The sequence below is a fragment of the Microchirus variegatus genome (genome assembly GCF_963457635.1).
Source record: "Microchirus variegatus genome assembly, chromosome: 4".
NCBI classification, from domain to species: Eukaryota; Metazoa; Chordata; class Actinopteri; order Pleuronectiformes; family Soleidae; genus Microchirus; species Microchirus variegatus.
Genome location: NC_139805.1, coordinates 30,093,057 through 30,114,941, shown reverse-complemented (window position 1 = coordinate 30,114,941; position 21,885 = coordinate 30,093,057). Strand labels below are relative to the sequence as shown.

General features: G+C 40.2%; 1 protein-coding gene across 2 annotated transcripts; it reads right to left on the bottom strand.

The window, feature by feature from the left end:
- Positions 1 to 174: 174 nt before the first annotated feature.
- Positions 175 to 16,180, bottom strand: LOC310926039 (transmembrane protein 198-like). Of its 2 annotated transcripts, none has more exons than XM_083888138.1 (5): positions 15,769 to 16,180; positions 3,954 to 4,206; positions 3,165 to 3,740; positions 1,355 to 1,503; positions 175 to 1,203 (listed from the first exon to the last, which is right to left on the bottom strand). In XM_083888138.1, the coding sequence occupies exons 2-5, from the start codon at positions 4,105 to 4,107 to the stop codon at positions 1,054 to 1,056; spliced, it is 1,029 nt and encodes a 342-aa protein (XP_083744264.1). In that variant the 5' UTR covers positions 4,108 to 4,206; positions 15,769 to 16,180; the 3' UTR covers positions 175 to 1,053. The 2 variants fall into 2 exon arrangements, with proteins under 2 accessions (XP_083744264.1, XP_083744265.1); XM_083888139.1 differs by having other exon boundaries at positions 1,426 to 1,503.
- Between the last annotated feature and the right edge of the window lie 5,705 nt (positions 16,181 to 21,885).

Below are 21,885 nucleotides of genomic sequence, written 5' to 3'. Positions count from 1 at the left end.
TTTATCTTGGAAAAAAAACTTGCACCATGGCAACCACAAACAACTACAGAGAAGGAAATCCTCCTCATGACCTATTTATTGCCGATGTAAAACTGAATGAGTAACGCTTTTTATATCAAACACATTTATTCATCTTTGCAATCATATGAACAGTTATGTACAGATCCAGGTAACAAGTGCATTGTCCCTGCAAAACAACAAACAACAACATGGATGATTATTTAAAAAAACTACAAATTAAAAACAAACATGCTGGTTTTTTTTTTTAAAGGTTTTTTGCAACTCTTGGCCATTACATAAAATAAATTATAAAACATTTACTCCACAAGCAACAGTCTAACTTCCTCACCTACTGTGTTCTGACAGGAGCTACCCTGAATAAACACACACCAAAAAATTACAGACATATTTGAGTGCTGCTATAAAACACATCCCACTTTTATTTGCCTCATTTATCGTTTTGCTTCACTTTGTCAGTCTCACCACACTTCATCTAAACAAAAGTACATGATTATCACAACACCTATGAGCATACAGTTAAACAGACAGAGTAAAAAGACAACACTTCATGGCAATAGCTAACTCTTCCAGTACAGTACGTGTGTAACGTCAAACAAACTGCTTATTCACCGTCTCATTCACCACCAAAACACAAACAAGAATTTTAAGGCTCGTACTTGCTGTTTATGTATTTAATACATGATGAAAGAAAATGGAGGACCCCACTCTGTTAGTGTCTGTTTTTTTTTAATGTTTCTCTGAGAAACACAGTGGTTTTAGTGGTTGTAGTTGTTTTTTTTTTTTTTTATCAAGCCGGAGCTTGACGATTCTTCCTTCTCAAAAAAAAAAGCAGCAATCTCTTTCACCGACACCCAGAACTGACACATCAACAGGAGAAAATCCACCCATGCTACAAATCAGTCTGAAGAGAATAAAAACCATTAGCTGATTGGAGCAGTTTATAGGTTCTACTCTACATGAGCGAGGCACAGTTGAAGATCCAGAGAGCACTTAGCACTTAGTAGTCCCTTCTTATGTGTGTGTGTGTGTGGCTCAGACCCTGACCACTGGGGTTGTAGCTGTGAGGGGCACAGTGGAGCCGCTATCGTACTCCAAGTCGATCATGGTGTGGTTGGCGGTGCCCAGGCTGCTAAGGGAAGTGCCTGTGCCCATCTGTCTGTCCCGCAGACTTTGCAGGTAGCTCTAGAGAGAGAACAGCATAACAGAGATATAAGTGAGCTGCACAAAAAAATCTTCTTATCTCCAAAATAACTGAGACACGTGCATGCCTTTTTATTTAAGAACTATAATCTAATCAGCAACTACAGCACACGCCACTTTGGGTGACACTGACCGGTGCCAGTAGATCCCCAGCGTAACGTTTCACTGGGGTGGGTTTACGGCGGTACGTGCCTTCCTGCCCACCTGCCTGCTGTCGCTTTTTGGCGTCCTTCTCCCGAATCCGCATCAGCTGGACTCTCTTCTGTCGCCGACTGATAACAACTACGAGAAGAGAGGAAACACAAAGTTATTAAATCAATTATTTAGCCAAGGACCTTGCATTAGAGAGGCTGCCATTTTTCTACGGTAGACCGAATGGACAAATCAGCCAGAGCATGTGCAGACTCTTTCTTACAACAAACAAAGAGCATCCTTTCTGATATGTGAAGGCCACTGTAGTTCCCTGACACAACAGGGAAAAAGAGAGGCTATTTTGGCAGGAAGGGGCGCTGATCACATCCACAGACATACATAACCAGCAACATACTGTACAGCACATAATATGTCAACATGTCTCTTCACTGGCTGTTTTTTATAGCTGTTGTGCACTGGGATGCTGTGACAGTCGAGGACAGGCTAACAGGAAACAACAGCAGATTCCCACTTGGCAGGAAAAGTAACTTGCATTGAATGTGCATGATACTGGTGTGAAAATGCTTTCGGCTAAAATTTAATGCCGTACCGTATTTTAAAGCGGACCTAGACCGTACCTAGTGTGTATCTGCGTCATTACCTTGTTTAAGAAGGCCTGAAGGATCTAAACAAACAGTTCAGTGCTGAGAACGCTGTGTTTTATTGTAATCTCAGGCTCAGCGAGATCTCTGGAAAAACCCGGTGCATCAATGCAGCAGTGCATCCACCTTTCCAGAGGGGGTAGCTGCACTTCTGAGAGCGGGTGTGCTGATTATGTCACTTCCGGGTATTGGCCAATCACAAGGCAGTTGGGAAGGCTCTGCGCTGGCTGGCCAATCACAACACACTCTGTCTTCTGGGTGTGAGAGTTCAGTCTGAAATATTGCGGCTGGGGAACAGCGTCAGAAAAGAGGATTTCTATCGGCTCGTTTACAGCAACTAGGAGGTTTTTGACCATAAGAGCAAGTTAATGTATGTAAGTAGACCTCCATAACTAACATATATGTGCATGTGAATCGTTTGGTCCATAAAATGTCAGAAAATGTAAAAAAAAAAAGACGCTTGATTTGTACTCTCCCGTTTGTCCTTACAGGCTCCGGTAGAAACATGGCGTCTCGCTGCTAACAGTGGCTATGCAACCGCGGCCCGCGACCATGTTATTACACATGACTTTTTGAAACACTACGAAAATGAAACAAAAACTATTATACAGCTAGACAATGCAGGAGCACATAATATGTATAAAAAAGTGGATTTTGGGTTATATAAACCCATAAATACTACACAGTGTCCCTTTAATGGTTTCTTTGTTATGTGGAGCAAAGAAACCAAGAAAATATTCACATTTAAGAAGCTAAAACAATCAGAAATCTTGTTTTAATAATGAAAAAAGCTTCAAATCGATTATCAAATTTGTTGGCGATTAATTTAGTAATCAATTAATAATCGATTCATCGATAAATCGTTTCAGCTCTAACTATGACATTTATAAATACTTTATTTTATTTGTCGGGGTAATTTTAAATGAATTTTCCCTCGTTTCCTCTTAACTGCAGTTCAGTATTGAACTTAAATTGTTAAATTAAATGAAATGTCTGGATTTTAAATGTGCAGTAAACTCTTACAGCTTTTTTAGAAGTTCCTTTAGAAACTTTGGCTCTTCAGCACCTTCATATGTTTAATTCTCAGACATTCAATAAATGCAAACAATGACTTATGAGAAACAAAGCTTCATGATATGTCATTCTTACCTTCAGTGTGCGAGAAGCTGTCACCCGTCAGTTTATACTGGACCAACACTCCAATGAGGCTGAGGGCGGGCCAGATGCCCAGAATGACCCAGCTGTACCAGCAGAGAGGAGGCCCCGGTGTGAGGCGCAAGCATTCATACACATATGTGGCCAGAGCCAACATCTCCACAAAGTAATCAGCGCACACTGTCATGATAGCTGCCCCGAACACAGCTGTGGAGACCATGGTGAAGAACTTCTGCCACTGCAGAGTCAGCACAGCGAACAGCATGCCCATTCCCAGAAGAACACCGAGCGGCACCCAGACTGTGGTCGGAGAGTAGAACTGGTGAGTGACCAGCAGAGCAGCGAGGGCCAGGAGGAGTCCCAACAGCAGGCCAGTCATGAAGAGGCCGACACTTCGCACAAGCATGGTGACCAGACCACACAGCAGGCCTATGCCCAGGCCGATGCCTGCACTGGCCTCAACACTCAGCTGGGTGTCCAGCACGTGCTCCTTGTGGCACAGCAGGAAGATGATGACAGAGCCGAACATCAGGCCTGACAGAAACATGACGGCCTTGAAACAGCGGTAACCTGTAAGAGGAGACATAGGACAGATACGGTGAGAAAACTGAGCCATGGGAGGAAAATAATGAAAAGTAAACACCCCATTACATAAAAATGATGTATAGCAGCTCTGCTGCACATATGTATCCAACTAAAATGAGTGATGTTCTGACTGTGGTATGTCATCACATGTTACAGCTTGCTTAATGTCAAGGTCTTTGCCAGAGCAGGAATCCTCACCAAAGAAGCAGTAGATGATGCCAAACAGGCAACACATGGAGCAGATGACGGCAGGGATGACATCATACTTCCTCTCTATCTCCAAACTACAGGAGTCAACCTCAGCGGCGCCTGACCCCGCCCCTTCAGGGCTCAGCCCAGTTGGATCTGCCATGCTGGCTGGGTGTGGAAGGCTGTGGGGCTGGCTGAAGTTTAGGACAAGAGTAGAACTCCTTGTAACGTTATCTCAAGTCCATTGGAGCAGGTTTGACGACTGCAAGAGACAGAAGAAATGTAGTTAGGAAAACAATACGTTCACCTTAAAGGTCTAGTGTGTAAAGATTAGTGACATTTTATGTTGAGACTGCAAAATGCAGCAACTAGATGACTAGGATTTTGAATACTAGAAAGGATGTTGCCACTTTTTGGCTGATGTATAACATTCCTGGGGCCTCCTTAGATCCTTAACTAATATGGCATATTCCAAGGTGAAGAGTGCACTGCAGGGCAGACACAAAATGTTGCTTATGATTTGTCATTAATGAACTATTACATGTTATCAGGTGATATTGGTGGGTTTTCTCCCACAGCCCAAAAACATGATGCCCTTAAGTGTGAATGTGGGAGTGAATGGCTGTTCGTCTCTGTGTGTTGACCCTGTGATGGACTGGTGACCTGGCTAGGGTGTACCCGCCTTTCGCCCTGTGTCATCTGGGATTTTGAGGGATGGAAAAATCGGCCAAACATGGGGGTAAAAATGGCATCATATATCGGCCATCTGCTACCCCTGATTTGTAAAGACGGGCATTGGCCATAGAAAACCCCATAATGTTAGTATATTCAATTTCTGCCAATAAACATTCCTAATTGCTATGAACTGACAACATTTATACAGCAAATTGAACCATCTCCAGTGACAAAAGTGGAGCCTGACATCTTCATTACGACTGTAACTTCCTCCTTGCTGATGTGCGTGTGCAGCTGTCACAAACTGAACACACAACACCATGCAACTCATGCCTGCGCAAACACACAAGCATCTCATTCACTCACTATAATCCATGTGCCAGGATCCGATCAGGCTGTTCCCCCTCAGATATGCAAGGTCATGAGGACACAGTCCCCTAATAAGAGCCTCAGTTTTTAAAGGGACACTGTGTAGTATTTATGGGTTTATATAACCCAAAATCCACTTTTGTATACATATTATGTGCTCCTGCATTGTCTAGTCGCTGTATAATAGTTTTTGTTTCATTTTCGTAGTGTTTCAAAAAGTCATGTAAAATAACATGGTCGCGGGCCGCTGTTGCATAGCCACTGTTAGCAGCGAGACGCCATGTTTCTACCGGAGCCTGTAAGGACAAACGCGAGAGTACAAATCAAGCGTCTCTTTACTTGTAGCGGAAGTCCCGCCTCCACTCTCTCCGCTTCGTCTGCTACGGCCGCGGTAGCTCGCCCTCTCCCTCACCTCACGAACCTCATCTGCTGACACGGAGAAAGACGACGAGGACGACATTTGACCAGCTGCGGATACCGTAGCGCTCAGGGAAGGGAGGGGGTGAGCAGATTTTGTAAATTTCAGCCTCTCCTCTAGATGGCACTATAAACTACTAACTTCTCCTTTAACTCAGTGAAATGAATGCAGTTTTAGTTATAGGTAAATTGGTCACTCATATGTGATTTGTACTTGGTCACGTTTGTGATTGCTCAGTGTAAAGATAGGAACATGCTGTAGGAGTAGACATCAGTGATAATTACTAGTGGACACATTATGTCCAGAATTGCTGCCCTGTTAAAACCATCAAGTCCTCTTGAAAAATGACATCTGATATTTGGTCTGGCAGGCCTGTAGAAAGCCACAGAGGGCTCATGGGTGGACTGCTCTTTGTGAGGCAGCTGGAAGGCCTCGTGCATGAGCTCACCACAGCTGAGATCCGATTACAGCTAACTCACGTTTTCGACTCAAGACAAACCGTTGGTTTTACTACTTGTCAGACCTTCTTTTACCTCCAGCTTCTGCCTACCTCTAGTTCTTAACCTGAACCTTTCCCCACATTAACTCTAATTTTACCCCAAACACTGAAACGTGACACTTGTTTCACCCTTTCTCTGAGACACAAGGCTGTGTGTTTTGTGTCCTGTGTAAGAATGACTTTACTGGGAAAAAATGAAAAGTCCAATGGAAAGTTTTCTTTCCTCTTCAGCCACTCAAAGATCTTGCAGTGTCTCTCTCTCTCTCTTTGTTTCCAAATACCGACAACTGTAATGTCCCAATTCTTTGCTGAATGAGAAGACAAACTTCAGGAGAAGTGAATTCAGTTATTTTTTACATTACACAAGTCTAATGTGTTAAATCTAGCTTAGGATATTATTAATGCTATAGTCTAATTAATTAATTAATTCATTGATTATTTTGTTTTTTGGGGAGGTTTCTTTAATGTGTTGGGTATTGAATCAGTGCTCTGGGAAATTCGAATGGATATTTTTCCATTTCAATATTTACTCTGTTAACTAGTTGGCAGACTATTGGAAAATGACAATAATTGTTAGTCGTAGCCCTTTTTTTGTCCAGTATGTATGTGAAACAATCTAAAGTGGATGTATTGTATACAGTATTTATGTGCACACCATGTTCTCCATACAAACCACATAAAACGCATACTCTCTCTCTATAGCAGCGATCACAGCCTGGTCACAACTAGGATGAAAAACAGGCCTGAAATAATGTCTTTCACTTTTGAAAAAGAAAATGAGCAGCAGCTGCAACAATCTCTGTACACTATCTTGACTATAATCATCCAACGTGCATCAGCCAATTTACGATGAAAAACCAAATTCTGCTGTGGGATAACACTTTTTGGGCAAGAGGAGTTTGAGTTTGAAGGCAAATAGGGGGTTGGGGGTGGGGTTCCTGTGTGGAGTTCACATGTTCTGTCCATATCTCTTGAGGGAGAGCTCTATAAATCTAAAAACAAATCCAGGATTAACTTCTAACTTCCAGCATCATTGTGTTTGTCTATATGTGTTGTGACATAATGGAGTCGCCTTGCTTTATAAGACACAAGCCTCCTGTAAGCCTCAACAGGACAGGAGAACAAGGAAAAAAGGATGGACCGTGATAGGAACTTCACTGTTATGAGCTTTTGTCTCCCTCTGGTTTGGGCGTCACTGTGATCTCACTCTCCACATTGGTGTGTCTCTCCTTGTCAGTAGTGGAACACAGCTTGAATGGATGTTTTGTGGTCAGCCTATTGAATTCAGTAAAACCATGAGAATAAGTCATCAATGCTAACAAGCAATAATAAAGGTCCAGTAACACCCGGACTCTCACTGTGTGGTCCTTATCACACATGTTTTATGTTGTAATTCAATTATTAAAACAACTGGTGCAAACAAGTTAATAATTCACCATTAAATAGTAGTTTCACGTACACCGATGGTTACTCTTCTGCAGATCATCCTCATGTTACCACCTATGTGAGTAACAATGGTGTCTTATATCTGACAGGCTGTGCTGCTGTGGGAAAATAGAGCCATTATGGTGCCGAACAAAGACTGTGAGGCCTATGCTGTGACCTCTAGTGGCACTCGGAGGAAACTGGGTAGACAAAAAAGGGGGCCACATAAAGATGGCTGAGAGCACCAAGGAAACTGTTAGATTCTAACTGTTTGCTTTAAGATGTGTTCCAGCTATTTGCCTTCAGGGGCTGGTGAGTGACGGGGGGGGGGGAGGGGGGTCCTAACTCGAAACAGAACTATCTATCTTAATGACTGAACTCTCTTGAGACCCAAAATCCCCTCAATGCTTCCAAGCTTTTTCTGCAGACTGAAGTCGCCTGGCAACAAATTCAATACCAGTCAACAAGGCTATGAGAGTCTATAGTCAAGCTAGCAGCCCTGTTAGGCTCACAGAGTGTGGGTCCAGAGAGGGAAGCCATTGCAAGTGTCTAAAACCTGTATTCTCAAATGACCTTCAGGGGGCGACTGCACTGGCTACATGAACAAGTCAGGTTTTTGTACGAGAAAATGTACTTATATTTCACATGATTTACAATATCTGTAATTTCTTCAGCAAATGTATGATCTTATTTAGGGCAGTAATGCAAATATATTACTTAATTAATCACAGGCTATTTTAATCGATTAATCTGTTAAAGTCGGTATTCTTAATCAAATAAAAACAATTTCTCTGATTTCAGCGTCTTAAATGTGGATACTTTCTAGTTTTTTTGCTCTTCTATCACATTAAAGTGAATAACCTAGCTTTAGTTTGAAGACAAAATACAATGATACATGTTGTTTATTTTAATTTTATGGACAGACAGCAATATTAATATAATTATATTATTAGTTGCAGTAGTAGTTAGTTTAAGGTCTTAGACACAGTATAATGTCCATTTGGTTAATTATAGTCTATAGTAAAACAGACAATACATGGGGTATGTCTTTGGTGTGATTGACAGCAGATGTCACACACAGTGACCTGTCATTCCTTACACTCTAATTACTACTCGCATCTTCTCAGCGTGACCCTTTCCTCCAAGTATGGTCTCTTCTGGTTTCCTTAAACCAAAGTGGTGATGGCCAAACGGAAAAATGTGATGCTTTGAATCAGCTGTTAAACAACTTGAGTGGGTTGCCACTTGGTTAGGATGCACATACTAACACACTTACAGTGACAATTGCAGATATTCCCAATGTTCATCTAAATGATTTAAGGAATGTGCCATTTGGAAAAATATAATAATATATAAAGCACCTTTTCACAGACACAATGTGCTTTAATCAAAGAGCTAGAAGAAAAACAAAAATGCAGATAAAACATGCAGGGGGAGCGGATATAGGTCAATAATGCTAAATGTTATCGGTCTGACCGTGCATTTAGATAGGATCAGAGAGTTAATACGCACTGAGGATCAACTGCTAAGCTCTTGGAATATTATGTTGCCCTCCAAACACAAACTTGTCCAGGAGTTTGCTCCCCTAAACAAACATTGTGTGGGGCTGGGAGCAGAACAGGTTTGAGAGCTCAGCTGCTGATGAACAGCAAGTTCCCAACATAGTTAATTTGGGTGCGTAATCAAGGGGTGGGCGTGTGTGACCACAGCCAGGGCTTCTGCAAGTGCTCCTCCGACATGACGGTCAGGGCCAGCTGAGAAGCTGAACATCTGATGCTCGGCTGTTTGACATCTTTACTGGGAGAATTTCCATCAAGAATGTGAGAAGCACCCGGATCTGCGCTCTGCTGTTGCAGCCGTAAATCATGCCACCCTCAGCAGAACATCCCAAACAGCTGAAAGACTGATCAAAATAGGGACAGCTTCCTGTCCCACCGAAGCAGGAAGTTTGGAATGAGATGAGGAAGTGGAACATCAGGTTTAGGCAGGAAATTACCTTTGTGTTTCTGACACGGGACCAAAGAGTTGGTCCATCAAACCTGAAGCTTCCTCTCAACTGATGAAAACACATATTTTATCTGAGAATATATGACAGTAGGAAAAACAAAGGTACCTTTATAGGTCCAGGTGGATCTGGCAGAAGTACTTTCACCATAACAAAACTGCAGGACTTGCAAAATGAAGAAAATGAGCTTGTAATCTTTCCAGCTTACAGGCTAATCCACATATAACACTCACCATTGTGTCTCCAAGAGCCTCTGTTTGCGTGATTGAGACAATTTTAGCGGTGTGCGTTTGTGTTGCTGTGCATTACCAACAAAGCACCACATGACTGTCATTCTACACATTTAAGTACTGATATTTTGTGAAACTAAATTGTAATTTCACAGGGTTTAAGATCCATATTCAGACCAAAACAATACACTCATTATGAATGTAGGAAAATCTACATGATAACATTACACTCATTATCAACAAGTTAATAACTGACAAAATCCCTGAGCTCATGACTTCTGTCCCAGTCATCAAGCATACCACACCAGGACTTGAAACATTTTTTTAATGTATATAGTTTACTCAAGGCTCACATTTCCCCACTCATACTCAATTATTGCTGAAAAAATAATTGTGTATGCCAATAAATAAAAAATAAATCAATATAATTAAAGTATTGGAGTGAGTGTTTGCTCCCCCTTGCTTGAAATCCTTAAAATAGCATGTAGCATAGGCAAATCAGCAGTTTTTTTCTGTTGGACTGTGTAAACACAACAAAGTTGACTTACGCAGTTGCCGATGGGATACATTTGCTTACACACTACATATGCAAAAGACACATGTCTCTATCAGCCTTTGATAGTGTCCTGAGTGAATAGATCTCAATGGGTCCTTTCAATAAAATGTCTGAAATACATTCCACACCCTTCTACCTCCAATTACATAACCACTGTCCCATTTCCAGGGCATATGTTAACAGAAACATCAACATCAGGACTTATTATTCCATGATGCCATCATCCAAAGCATCTCTTCACGCCTAAGGGTTTTTTGACATGGGATTTTGGACAGAACATTGTACTTTGTGCTGTGAATCTTTTTTTAAATAAAAAGTCTGAAAAGAAAGAAAATAATTTTAGTCCTCATGATTCACATATGTATAACCACAGTCACCACATTTGTGGATTCTGTGCAAAGATATTTCTGATATTTGCCTTCGAAAGCTGACCCACTTTATTTAACCATAATAATTCTGCACACAGCACAGCTGAAGTTTCCAGACTTTGGCCATCACCTTGTAATGTAATTAAACATTGAAATATTAAAATATTCAGTTGCACTGTAGAGCTTTTTGGTCTGAGAAGAAGTGACAACCTCACAACTGGTAGCTGACGATCTTTAACTCCAGTCTTCTTTATCTAAGTGGTCTCACAGTCACAGCCAAATGATTTGCCCTGCGGCACCAGACCCTCACAATGGCCACTGATGAGTGGCAATAATTTATTGGTAGTATGTGACTTCTTTTCACCCATAATCTCTCAGTCTGCATGCATGCTCGAATTTAGTCTAAACAATAGAGGCCTTTCAACTTAAGTCTGCAGAGAGCTACTTATAGTGAGAGATGTGGAAAAAAAGACCAGAAAAACAATGAGTGGCCTTTAGAAGAGTCACATGTCAGTGGTGCACGCGTGCATGCTGCACATCAGAGCGACACATGGTCATTAATATGGTAAAAAAAAAAACATAAGGACTAATATTCATCCACAATTTTAGCACTGCATGCTGCAATGAATTAGAGTTGATATCCAGCAGCAGAGGAAACAGTGTACAGTGTGTGCTCTGAAGGAGGGGCAGTTTTACAACACTCCAGTGGGGTTAGTAGGTGGTGTGGTGGAGTCTGATGTCCGTATGTTAGTGAATGCATGATAGTAAGGCACTGTGTTTGGGGTCATAATATATGCTTCTGGTGAACAGTGGGTTGGTAAATGACCTCAAAGTACCCATCCATCATGGCAACCGTGTCCTTGAGGAAAATGAGGTCCTTTACTGAACATCCTTGAATGTGAAGGGTTCTCTGAACACAAACTAAATCGTTTAACAGTGTTGTGGGGCTGCAACTAATCTGTCAATTGTTTCCTTGATTTATTGAAGAGTTGTTTGGTCAATTAAATGTCAGTATATGTAGAAAAATGTTGATCGGCGTTTCCTAAACCTTAAATATTTCCAAATTATTCTGTTTTAATTATATCTTTGTTATATGGAGCAAAGAAACCACAAAAGATTCACATTTAAGAAGCAGAACAATTTGAAAGCTTGCTTGCACGACACAAAACAAACACTGATGGAATTGTGTCATTTGTAGATAGTTTTTTCTACAGTGTCACAAGGAACATCATGGTTCAGACCTCCACATGTACGTCTACATCACTTCCACTGCAACTCTATCATTAGAAGCAACCCGTTTTGTCAAATTCCAGTCTGCAATAATTGTACCTCCTACAGCGATCTCACAGGCCTAAAATATCATGTATAGCCTTCATTTTCAGAGCAAACCCAACACTCCTCTCATGTCATAACTATAACCAGTGTTTAAGGACCTATAAGTAGTCTATGGATGAATGATTCAAAATGACTGGTATCAGTTTTGTGTGGTTTCCATATGACAATGGGGCTTTTCTTGCACCCAGGAGGCTCAAAAGCTTTCCATCTCAGAGTCCAACACAAGCTCACACTTGTGTTGTTTGTCAGTTCCCAGAGTAAGGATATTTCTGCAATAATCCTTTAAGACGAAGCAACAAAGACACACAGGCTCAGTATCTTATTAACATTTGTAAAGAAGAATGTAGGTCATATATTCACTTCTGTAGATTAGTATTTATTAAATTCCACTTGGGCTAATTTCCAAAACTTGTACTAGGCACAAGAAAAAATTATGAAAAGGGGAAACATTCTGCACCACAACTAAGACAAATATCCTTTTTAAAATTATACTTTGTTTGGCCTTTAGGTATACCCATAAAGTACTTCCCTGAAAGAGGAGAAAGTCAGAGGTACACAGCATAGCATTCTTCTTAGATTAACCACAGCAATGAATCTACTCCACATTCAACAGTGCATCTCTTTCTTTCTTAGCAGTGCTCTTATTCATTATGATGAGCTCATTACTCATCATTATAGACATTAGTCTTTTTGGACACTGGACAGATATTTGAAAGTCTGAGCACATGGTAGGATGGCGCTACAGTGCTAACACCACAACCCTGAAGATTAGATTTCTGCCATAAACTCATCGAAATGACCATTACACAACAGCGTCATTGTGGGCTCACATTTGCATCTTTGGCTTCCATCTCGAATAATGTCTATATGACATGTGTGGCGACTAACAACAGGGAAGATGCTTATAATTAGTGTGCATGACTCGTGATTATGCACTGTACAATACTTTTTCGCATTTCTAATTTTGTATTATTTTGTATATGTATGTCTTTTGTGTTCTTACAATGACAATAAAGGATTTCTGTTCTATTCTTCAGAATAAAAGTACGACCGTAATGACACAAAGCAATGGAGTGGCTCTTTGTCAGAAGGTGTGACAGCTGACAACAAAACTAGAATACTGGTTTTTAGAGTTAGCCGTATTTTGTTTGATAATATTTTAACTTTCTCATATGAAATGGTGTATTTATCTTATTTGATAGTTGATACTACAAACACAATGTTAACCAAAGCCCTTTATCTCAGATGGGTTTGGATATTTTGATAGAGAGAAGTGAAATTGGCCTTAATTGAAAGAATAAACCTTAGCCTATGGCGCTGTTGTCTTAAGGAGAAAAAAAAAACACTGCTTGTGTTTATAAAAGAAAGCAGATGCAAACACAGCAATTACCCAGACTTCAAATTAAAGCTTGTCCTCATAAAATGGGAATTCCTCCTTTGCTTTGTGGGTCAGCTGCTCTTACTCTCTCCCCAAGAGCGCTCTCCTGAAAGCTGCTCTGCGCAGCTTCAATAAAGTTTTGTGTTTTTCCTTTCTTAAGTGTCACACTGTGTTCTTCGTTGATGAAGTTAAGAGAAGTCAGCATGGTGTAGGCATATACTACAAAAAAGATGTAATAAAAACTAGACCCTTGCATTGGTACTAATTAAGAGGTACCACACAAAGCAACATGTGCAGTGTAACTTTCATCAGCCCTGTTCTTCATGCCTTCTTTCCTGTCTTCTCTTTTTTTTCTCCCCAAGTCAGGGAAGGGTTTCCTTTCTGCCGTTACAAAGGGACAAAACCATCTGGTGCAGGCTGAGTAGGTCAAGTAGATTGTGGGGTGGGGGCCTAGTGGGGGTGTACTGAAGTGCTGTAACTACAGACTGCTCGCTCTACCCAGTAAAGACAGGACTTGTAGGCTGTCATGATACTGCCCGAAAAACCAAGAGACACTCCCCACTCTGGATCACACAGCAGAACCACAAGACCAGGGCCTTTTTGCACGCTACGAGGGCCAGAGAGGGACACTAAATGTTTGAAGCATGTTTCTGTCGGGCTTGCATAAAAAGGATGTTTTAGTATAAAGACGCCCTTTAAAGATTTGCCAAACAACCTGTGGAGTCAGATAACAAAAGAGCCAACCTTTACATGGGCAGATATTACGATATTATTCTGAATGAATGAGAAAACAGCATTTTCAAATAAACATGAATAAGATCTTACTGGGGGAAAAAGCCATACTCGATTTAATATGGTCGAGAATATGGTCAATAGCAGGGATGGCTCTATAACACGTTTTGTATCCAATGCTTATGTCACAACCTTAACTAACTACCGATATTCATTCAATAAAGTCCAATAAACAAACAAAAAAACGCTGTGAATAACACAGGTGTGCTGATGCCAGCCATTTCGCAAACTACCAATTCACAGTCATGGGGTGGGGGTGTCAACTTGAATGTTTCTCTTTCACTTTGAATGGGCTGGGACCAAACTGCAAAGACTGTGTTGCGTTGCTTTGCTCAAGGTACGAGCCAATCAAATGATGTGTATCCATTTATACTAAAACTGTATACAGAATGCAGTCAACATTGGCAGACATGGTGGACACCATTTCACAATTACTTCAACAATTCATGCTACAAAGTCAGCCATGACAGTCACTGCTAAATAACTGTGAACCAATATTCTACTCCAACGTGAATATAACTGTATACAAATTACAAAATATATCATTATTCTGATTCTGAATCTGTTAAAATGTTGCTCCTGCTTTTTATTTATAGTTTTACCACAAAATATGACTTCTTCGTTTATCTTTGATTAAGGCCTCACAACTGATATGTGTCCTGCGGTGTGGCAGACACCTCATGACCGCTCATGTTCTGGTCACAGGATGACTTATAGAAGCATTTATGCAATGTTAAAGGTGCATTATGTAATAAATCTAAAGCAACTGACCATAAAATCCTTCTAATATGTCACAGAGACTCAGGATAAATGTTACCCTCATATAACAAACTGAACTCACCAACAACAACAGTACAGACAAAATATTCACATTAAAAAAAACATTTTGCAGACTGCAAATCATGTTTATGTTTTGAAATCATGTTTTGGCATGTGGCGCCACCTACCGCCGTCTACCAATCATTGCAGTCAGTAGAGTCTCAGCTGCCGAGCAACCACGGGTTGCCAGTTACGTCAGAAAACGAAACCTTAAAGACCTCGGTATTTTGAAGTTGAGTGTAGAAACCGTTTTTGGCCATAATCTTACATATGGCACCTTTAACAATGTATGCATCATAACCATGTTACATTTTTACAGATTCTTTTTCGAACATCTGATCCAGTGATTTTGACCAGTATCAGACCAATACCAAGTCTCACACCATCTCATCCCTGATGAATAATCTGATTATCTGTGTAATAAATAGTCATTAAAAATGGATATAAGAGGAAGTATTCATTTAATATCAATTTACTTATCATCACAACAACTGATGAAAGCACAGAGCTGGAGGATTTTGGTCCTGTGGTGATGATCTGCACACAGATAAAGCCCTTATTATCCTGGATCATTATGTCTTTGTCCTCAAAAGCTGATGGATAAGTTGCACCATGCCCTTCAAGTTTAAAATGCTTTAAAGTGGAGAAGGGGAGACACTGCCATGAATCAATGTGTCTGAGATACGTGTTATTACAAAGATTTCCAGCGCTGACTGGTCATCATCTGGACCTGAATCACTCATCAATCATCAATGCTAATATGAATATGCAGAATTGTCTCCACGGACACACACACACACACGCACTCACACACACACACACACACACGCACACACACACACACACACACACACACACACACACACACACACACACACACACACACACACACACACACACACACACACAAACAGAAAGATAAGATATTTAAGTAAAAATGAGTGTAAACACTTACCTTTGAGGAGTCTGTCGGTGCTGTAGCTTCTATATCAGCCCTGTCAAACTGGAAAAACAATCCTTACACACAAAAAGCGACGGCAAGGCACCAGGGAGAACCGGTTCCTCTCTGAAACTTTTCTTTCCCTGGGCTCTTTTTTAAAAATAAAGGAAGAAAAACCTCACGGGTAACCAGTGAACACCGACAACAGCGACATAGTTCTGTTCGTGTCTTTGCCTCGTTCACACAGTAGAAACCTTCACAACAGCACGCAGCTAACAGTGAACACATACACGAGTGAGGTTAGCTCGTGTCCAGGTCAAACAACTTTTAGGCTTCTCCAGGAGAACCTCTGGAAAATGTTACTCGTACTCACTCACTCCTTCCTTCCTTCCTTCCTTCCTACCTCATTCACTTAACTCACACACCTCCCTCCTCTCCTCTCTTCTTCTTCTTCTCCCCTCTCTCTCTTCGCTGCATTTAAAAAACAAAGGAGGAAAAGTTTTTTTCCCTCCTCTCATCTCCTCCTCCGGGGCAGTTCCCCTCACAACCTCCGTCCAGCGTCATCAGTTCGTCCGTTGGCAGAGAGAGGGAGGAGGAGGAGGAGAGAGGGGCCCCGTCGGCTAGGATGAGCTAGCATGCCTGTGAGCTAGCTTAGCTCAAGCCTGAACTAAAACCTCAACTTTTTCACAAAAAGTGGGAACATACAACAGTTTGATAGCGTGTGAGCTTATAGTATAGTCCATTATGATATAACAATAAATATATTCTTGATGATATTTCACAGAATTTCAAAGTGGAAGCACTTGTTTTAATGTGGAACAGTGTATACTTCCCAATAAAAACATATTTATGATGCAAAATAAATCCATTATTAAATACATCCAAAATTAAGTTAATGATATCATTGACAACTGAAATGAAAAAACTAAACAAGTTTAACACTAGAACTACCAAGGGCAGTCATTTTGACTTGATTTTGATTTTTGTAGGGTGATAACTTTGTTGCATTTAAACATATGCGACCATGGGTCCCTGACTTTTCCTAAATGTGTGCATTTATTGTTTTAACAATGTTAAAGGTCCATTATGTAATAAATCTAAAGCAACTGGCCATAAAATCCTCCTAATATGTCACAGAGACTCAGGAATAAAAAAACTGAACTCACCAACAACAACAACAACAGTACTGACAAAATATTTGCATTTAAAAAAATCATGTTTACGTTTTGAAATCATGTTTTGGCATGTGGCGTCACCTACCGCCGTCTACCAATCATTGCAGTCAGTAGAGTCTCTGCTGCAGAGCAACCACGGGTTGTTTTACGTCAGAAAGCGAAACCTAAAAGACCTAAAGGTATTTTGAATTTGAATGTAGTAACTGTTTTTGGCCACATTCTTACATATGGCACCTTTCAATTATTAAAACAACAAAACACAAAAAAAGTTCTGGTCATGTCTACCTTTAACTACCATAGTCGTCAAGTATGTGCTATAAATCATGTAACATATTTATTTTTGGATACTGACCTCGATCTATTTACTTTCAGTTTGTACTTTGATTATTGAAATTATATGCATATTAAGTATGAGTAGTCAAAATGACTGCCCTTGGTAGTTCTAGTAGGTACATATTTCCCGGTAGTTCGAGTGTTAAATATGACATTTAATGGAAGGTAATACATTTAATAATAGTCTTATTATTAGCAAATATATATCATATTATAATCATGTAGTGACCATGTTATTGACATGATATTAAGTGGTTGGCCACATGTAATTGATTGGGGGGCCGCATGTGGCCTGTGGGCCGCCAGTTTGACACCTCTGCCCCAAAGGATTGGAAATGTTTTTACTATGTCCCGCAGTGGAAATTTCCCCACTGCGGGACGAATAAAGGACTATCTTATCTTATCTTATCTCTTATTCCTTGTAATGGCACTTTAGCCATTACAGCAGCCCTTTGACAGGTCACAGTAGGTGTAATTAATTAAATTAGTAATGGCCGAGTTCCAATTAAAGTATTAGGGTGCTGTCCTGACTTACATGTACTGTACAGAGCCATCGTTAACATGACCAGTAACACCTCTGCTGTTTCTGCTACTACAAAATGGCTGTTGTGCAAAAGCTCCATAGAAATGTCTGTCTTCAGACAAGAACTCCAGCTTATGTCCAGAGTTTTTGTTCTGGTCATTTTGTGGATTTTATCGAGGTGAGATGCGTTCACAACTGCAGGAAGTAACACAAAAGAGCTGACAGGAGAATCTCCAATGCAACATCTGCCTAAAGGTTTTCATTTGCACATAAAACACCTCTGCTGAATCTCAAGAGTTTCTGTGCATGTCTAAAAGCAGATTCATCCATCCATCATCTACCGCTTTATCTTCCACGGGGGTGTTGTGCCTATCTCAGCAGACATAGGGCACCCTGGACAGTTCGCCAGTCCATCGCAGGGCCACATATAGAGACATACAACCTTCACTCACACTCACACCTACGGTCAATTTAGAGTGACCAATTCACCTAATCCCCATATCGCATGTTTTTGGACTGGAAGCCGGAGAACCAGGAGAAAAAACCCACGCACACACAGGGAGAACGTGCAAACTCCTTGCAGAAAGGCCCTTGTTCCGAACGGGGCTCAAACCCAGGAACCCAGGTCTTCTTGCTGCAAAGGCAAGAGTGCTAACCACTACACCAACTGTGGTGCACAAAAAACAGATTCAATTCATAATTAATTTTAAAAGTTCCAAGTTATATGAACATAATTTCAGGTAAAAGGTCAACTTTACTTTGAACCAACGTAATTTGTGTGTTACCAACTGATGTCACTTTTTTAGTCTGTCCAAGATTTCAGCCTGATTCTGGAAACTTTTTAGTGACCCTCATTTGAAAACCACAACTCTAATAACACAAGTCTGTACCATGCCCCAACAGTTGGACCTTGGAGGCTATAGTGCTTATGTATTGAGTTGGTGGTGAACGTGGGGCCAATGTTAATTTAGCCCAGAATGAGGTCCTTTATAAGATTAACCCAGTGCTGGTAAGAAATGTATTTTGCTGTAGGGAGTTGTCTTTGTTGCACTCAGTTGAACACGGATCAACAACACACAATAATGTCTCTTCTCTTTTTCTTTGTCGTTGGTTGGCTGTCCTGTGAGAGCCATGGATGGCGTTAACATGTCTCAACTTGTTCAGTGTGTGTGCACATTGTCTCCATATATTGTACTTTATTTGAAGAAAAGGTAAATGAGTGTAACATTTACTGCCTTGGAACATGTACCTTTTTAACAATCAAAAATGCACATGTGCTTACAGGTACAATAATTAGCCATGAGGGCTTATATTTGACTAAATTGTACCTTGAGGTACATACATGGACTTGTAATGTAACAGTGTAGATCTAGGACATTGTGGGAAGACTTTCTCAACTGCTGTTTCACATCAAAATGTAAGTGTTTTATTCATATAAAATTATTTGTTTTTATTTGTTTTTCTCAACAAGAGAACACTATTGGATAATTAATTTTAACAGAAACACTATCTACTTAGTTTATGTTTGTACTGTAATTGTATTATAAACTAAATCATAGAACTATACAGACATGAGCAACATAATGAAGTGTCGGTATGAGGCCTGTAATGAGCCCCACATGTCGGGACAGTGAGCAGAATATGAATGTGAGGGTGGACAAGTTGAATTACAGGCTAAAGTCATTTTGTATTCGTACAATCAGTCACACTCTGAAAAGGCCTGGGAATTTGCTGCACCAACTGGTGACACAGGACCTTGTGGACTGTGTTGGGACTTTCTGGGGGAATGAGCTACAGCTGTGCGTGCTGAGACTGCAGGAGCGCTTCATTGGGCACGACAGAGGAGGAGGAGGAGGTGGCTGTGATTTCTGCACTAAAGACAGGATCTTATTTATTTATAACCTTTGTAGACTCTATGGCCACAGTGCTAACAGTTCAACATCTAACCTCATGTGTTCAGTGTTCCTCACTACTATCAGGGTGTGTTTGCATATGGAGATGATTGTATGGATTAGGGTTACAGTCAGATTTGAATCGACTGAGCAGATCATTATATACGGTATAGATTATTACTTTGGCGTGCCTTGCAGATTCCATGGTTACTTGGAATAATTTGACAACTTACTGGAACCTCATGAAAATTCATTTCCCGGAAGATTTGGCAACAGACAAGTGTTTTGTGCCGGGAGTGAAATAAACTGTTGAATTAGTATGTGGAAAATTTAACAAATCATAGTTTTGTGTGCTCTTTTTAGTGATTTACTGAGGTCATTGTTGACGAGGTCATTGTTGACAAGGTCCAAACTAAGTTTTGCATATTCCTCTATTGGTAAAGAAAAAGAAAAAGGCAGTGCTGAGAGAAGACGCTGTTCTCTTTCTTTGCTTTGAACCATGGAATGTTTCACTGTAGTAGGTATGATGACTCTTGTTGCAACATGCTGTGACTTCTGAGGAAAGAAGAATTAATTGACAGTCAGTGTATTTCCCACCTGCTCATAACTGAACCGACAGGTACTTTACTCCAGAATTATATTTTTCACCTGAAGTAACCAGCAGGAGAAACACTGACGAGTTCTTCTACAGAAGCTTGTTGAAGTACATTCAGCTCCATATTGTCACAGCTTGTCACAGCTTGTCACAGGGGTGGTACCCTCTAAGGTACATATTTATACCCTTGTGGTTTGTACCTTATAGAGATGTTGTTGTTCCCCTATAGTGGGCAATTTCCCATCTTAATTTACAAGCACAAAATACAATCTTTAGTAAGTCTTTCTGTCAAATAGGTTTTGAAGTAAAAGCAAAAACAACCACCACCTGTTCAAGCCCATAATTAAAACACACGTAACACTATAAATTGCATTAATTATAGCTGTATTATTTACACCAAACCAGTGTCATTCTTTATGTCTTACATTAGAAGGCAGTAAAATCAAGTGGCCTGGTATTCATTTACACTTTCATAGTCAAAGCTGAAGCACCAAGTGTGATGCTACTGTAGTTGAATTGAAAAATAACAAAATACAACTGCAGACGTTGAATTTGCTGCAAACTACTAAACCAGTTTAATGACATTGTTTTTTAACTTCATGTGCAATCTACAACGGCAAAATAAAACCAAATAACTTAAAATAACTTAAGATATAAATATGTCGATTTCAAGCTGTAACTATTTAGTTTGCATATGCCTCGGGCTGGCTATGTCAAAAAGGTACAAATATATGCACGTTTTGCTGCTTGGGAACATACATATACTTTTTGGGCAATGAAAAATGTACATACATGTACTTACAGGTACAATAACAACCCTTAAGGGTTTTTATTTGCCTAAATGGTATAAAATGGATAATTTCTCAAAAGCAAACAGACCTTGTGGGAAGACTTTCTCTACTGCTGCTTTATATCAAATTGTAAGTGTTGTGTGAGTTTATCAACTTAAAAAGTTTAAGTTATAATGGCCATAATGTTGCTTTGAGTATAAGCACGTAGTGGCTGAAGAAAACATGCCAGCCAAAACACTAGAGGGTAATTTCTGTCACTTTCTGGTGTTTTTTAAATAAAACACCAGGCCTCCATTTGCATTAACAATAGCATGGTTACTATTTACTGAGAGTTTGGAAGAGTTAGATGACATAATGCATCTGTTACTCACATGTGTGCAAAAAAACCTCCAGTTGTTTCCCTCTGCAGTATATGAGCTCGACACAAAACAATCTCACTCACTGGAAAACTAATGAATTTCAAACACAGTTAAAGTGTCAAAATTGCAACTTGAACAACATCATTTGCATTAAAGAAATTCAGATGACTGTTTATGCCAGCCTGTAGCTTGAGAGCTAACAGTGAGACTCTGCGTGCGTGTTCTTGCTCAAGAGCGACAGAAACAAACCCTCTGGAATAGTTTATGTGATTAAGTCAGGCTGAAAAGTTCACCCTGTGTTTTTAAACAATCTCTTTTATTGAATGACAGTATGAGTTATAGACAGTCTTACTCTTTTATGAACCACAAAGCACTCATGAACCTGCTGTTTTGGAAGGTGCCATACAAATACATTTATTGCTATATTGCTATTATAATATGGTTGTACAACTTGAAAATATATC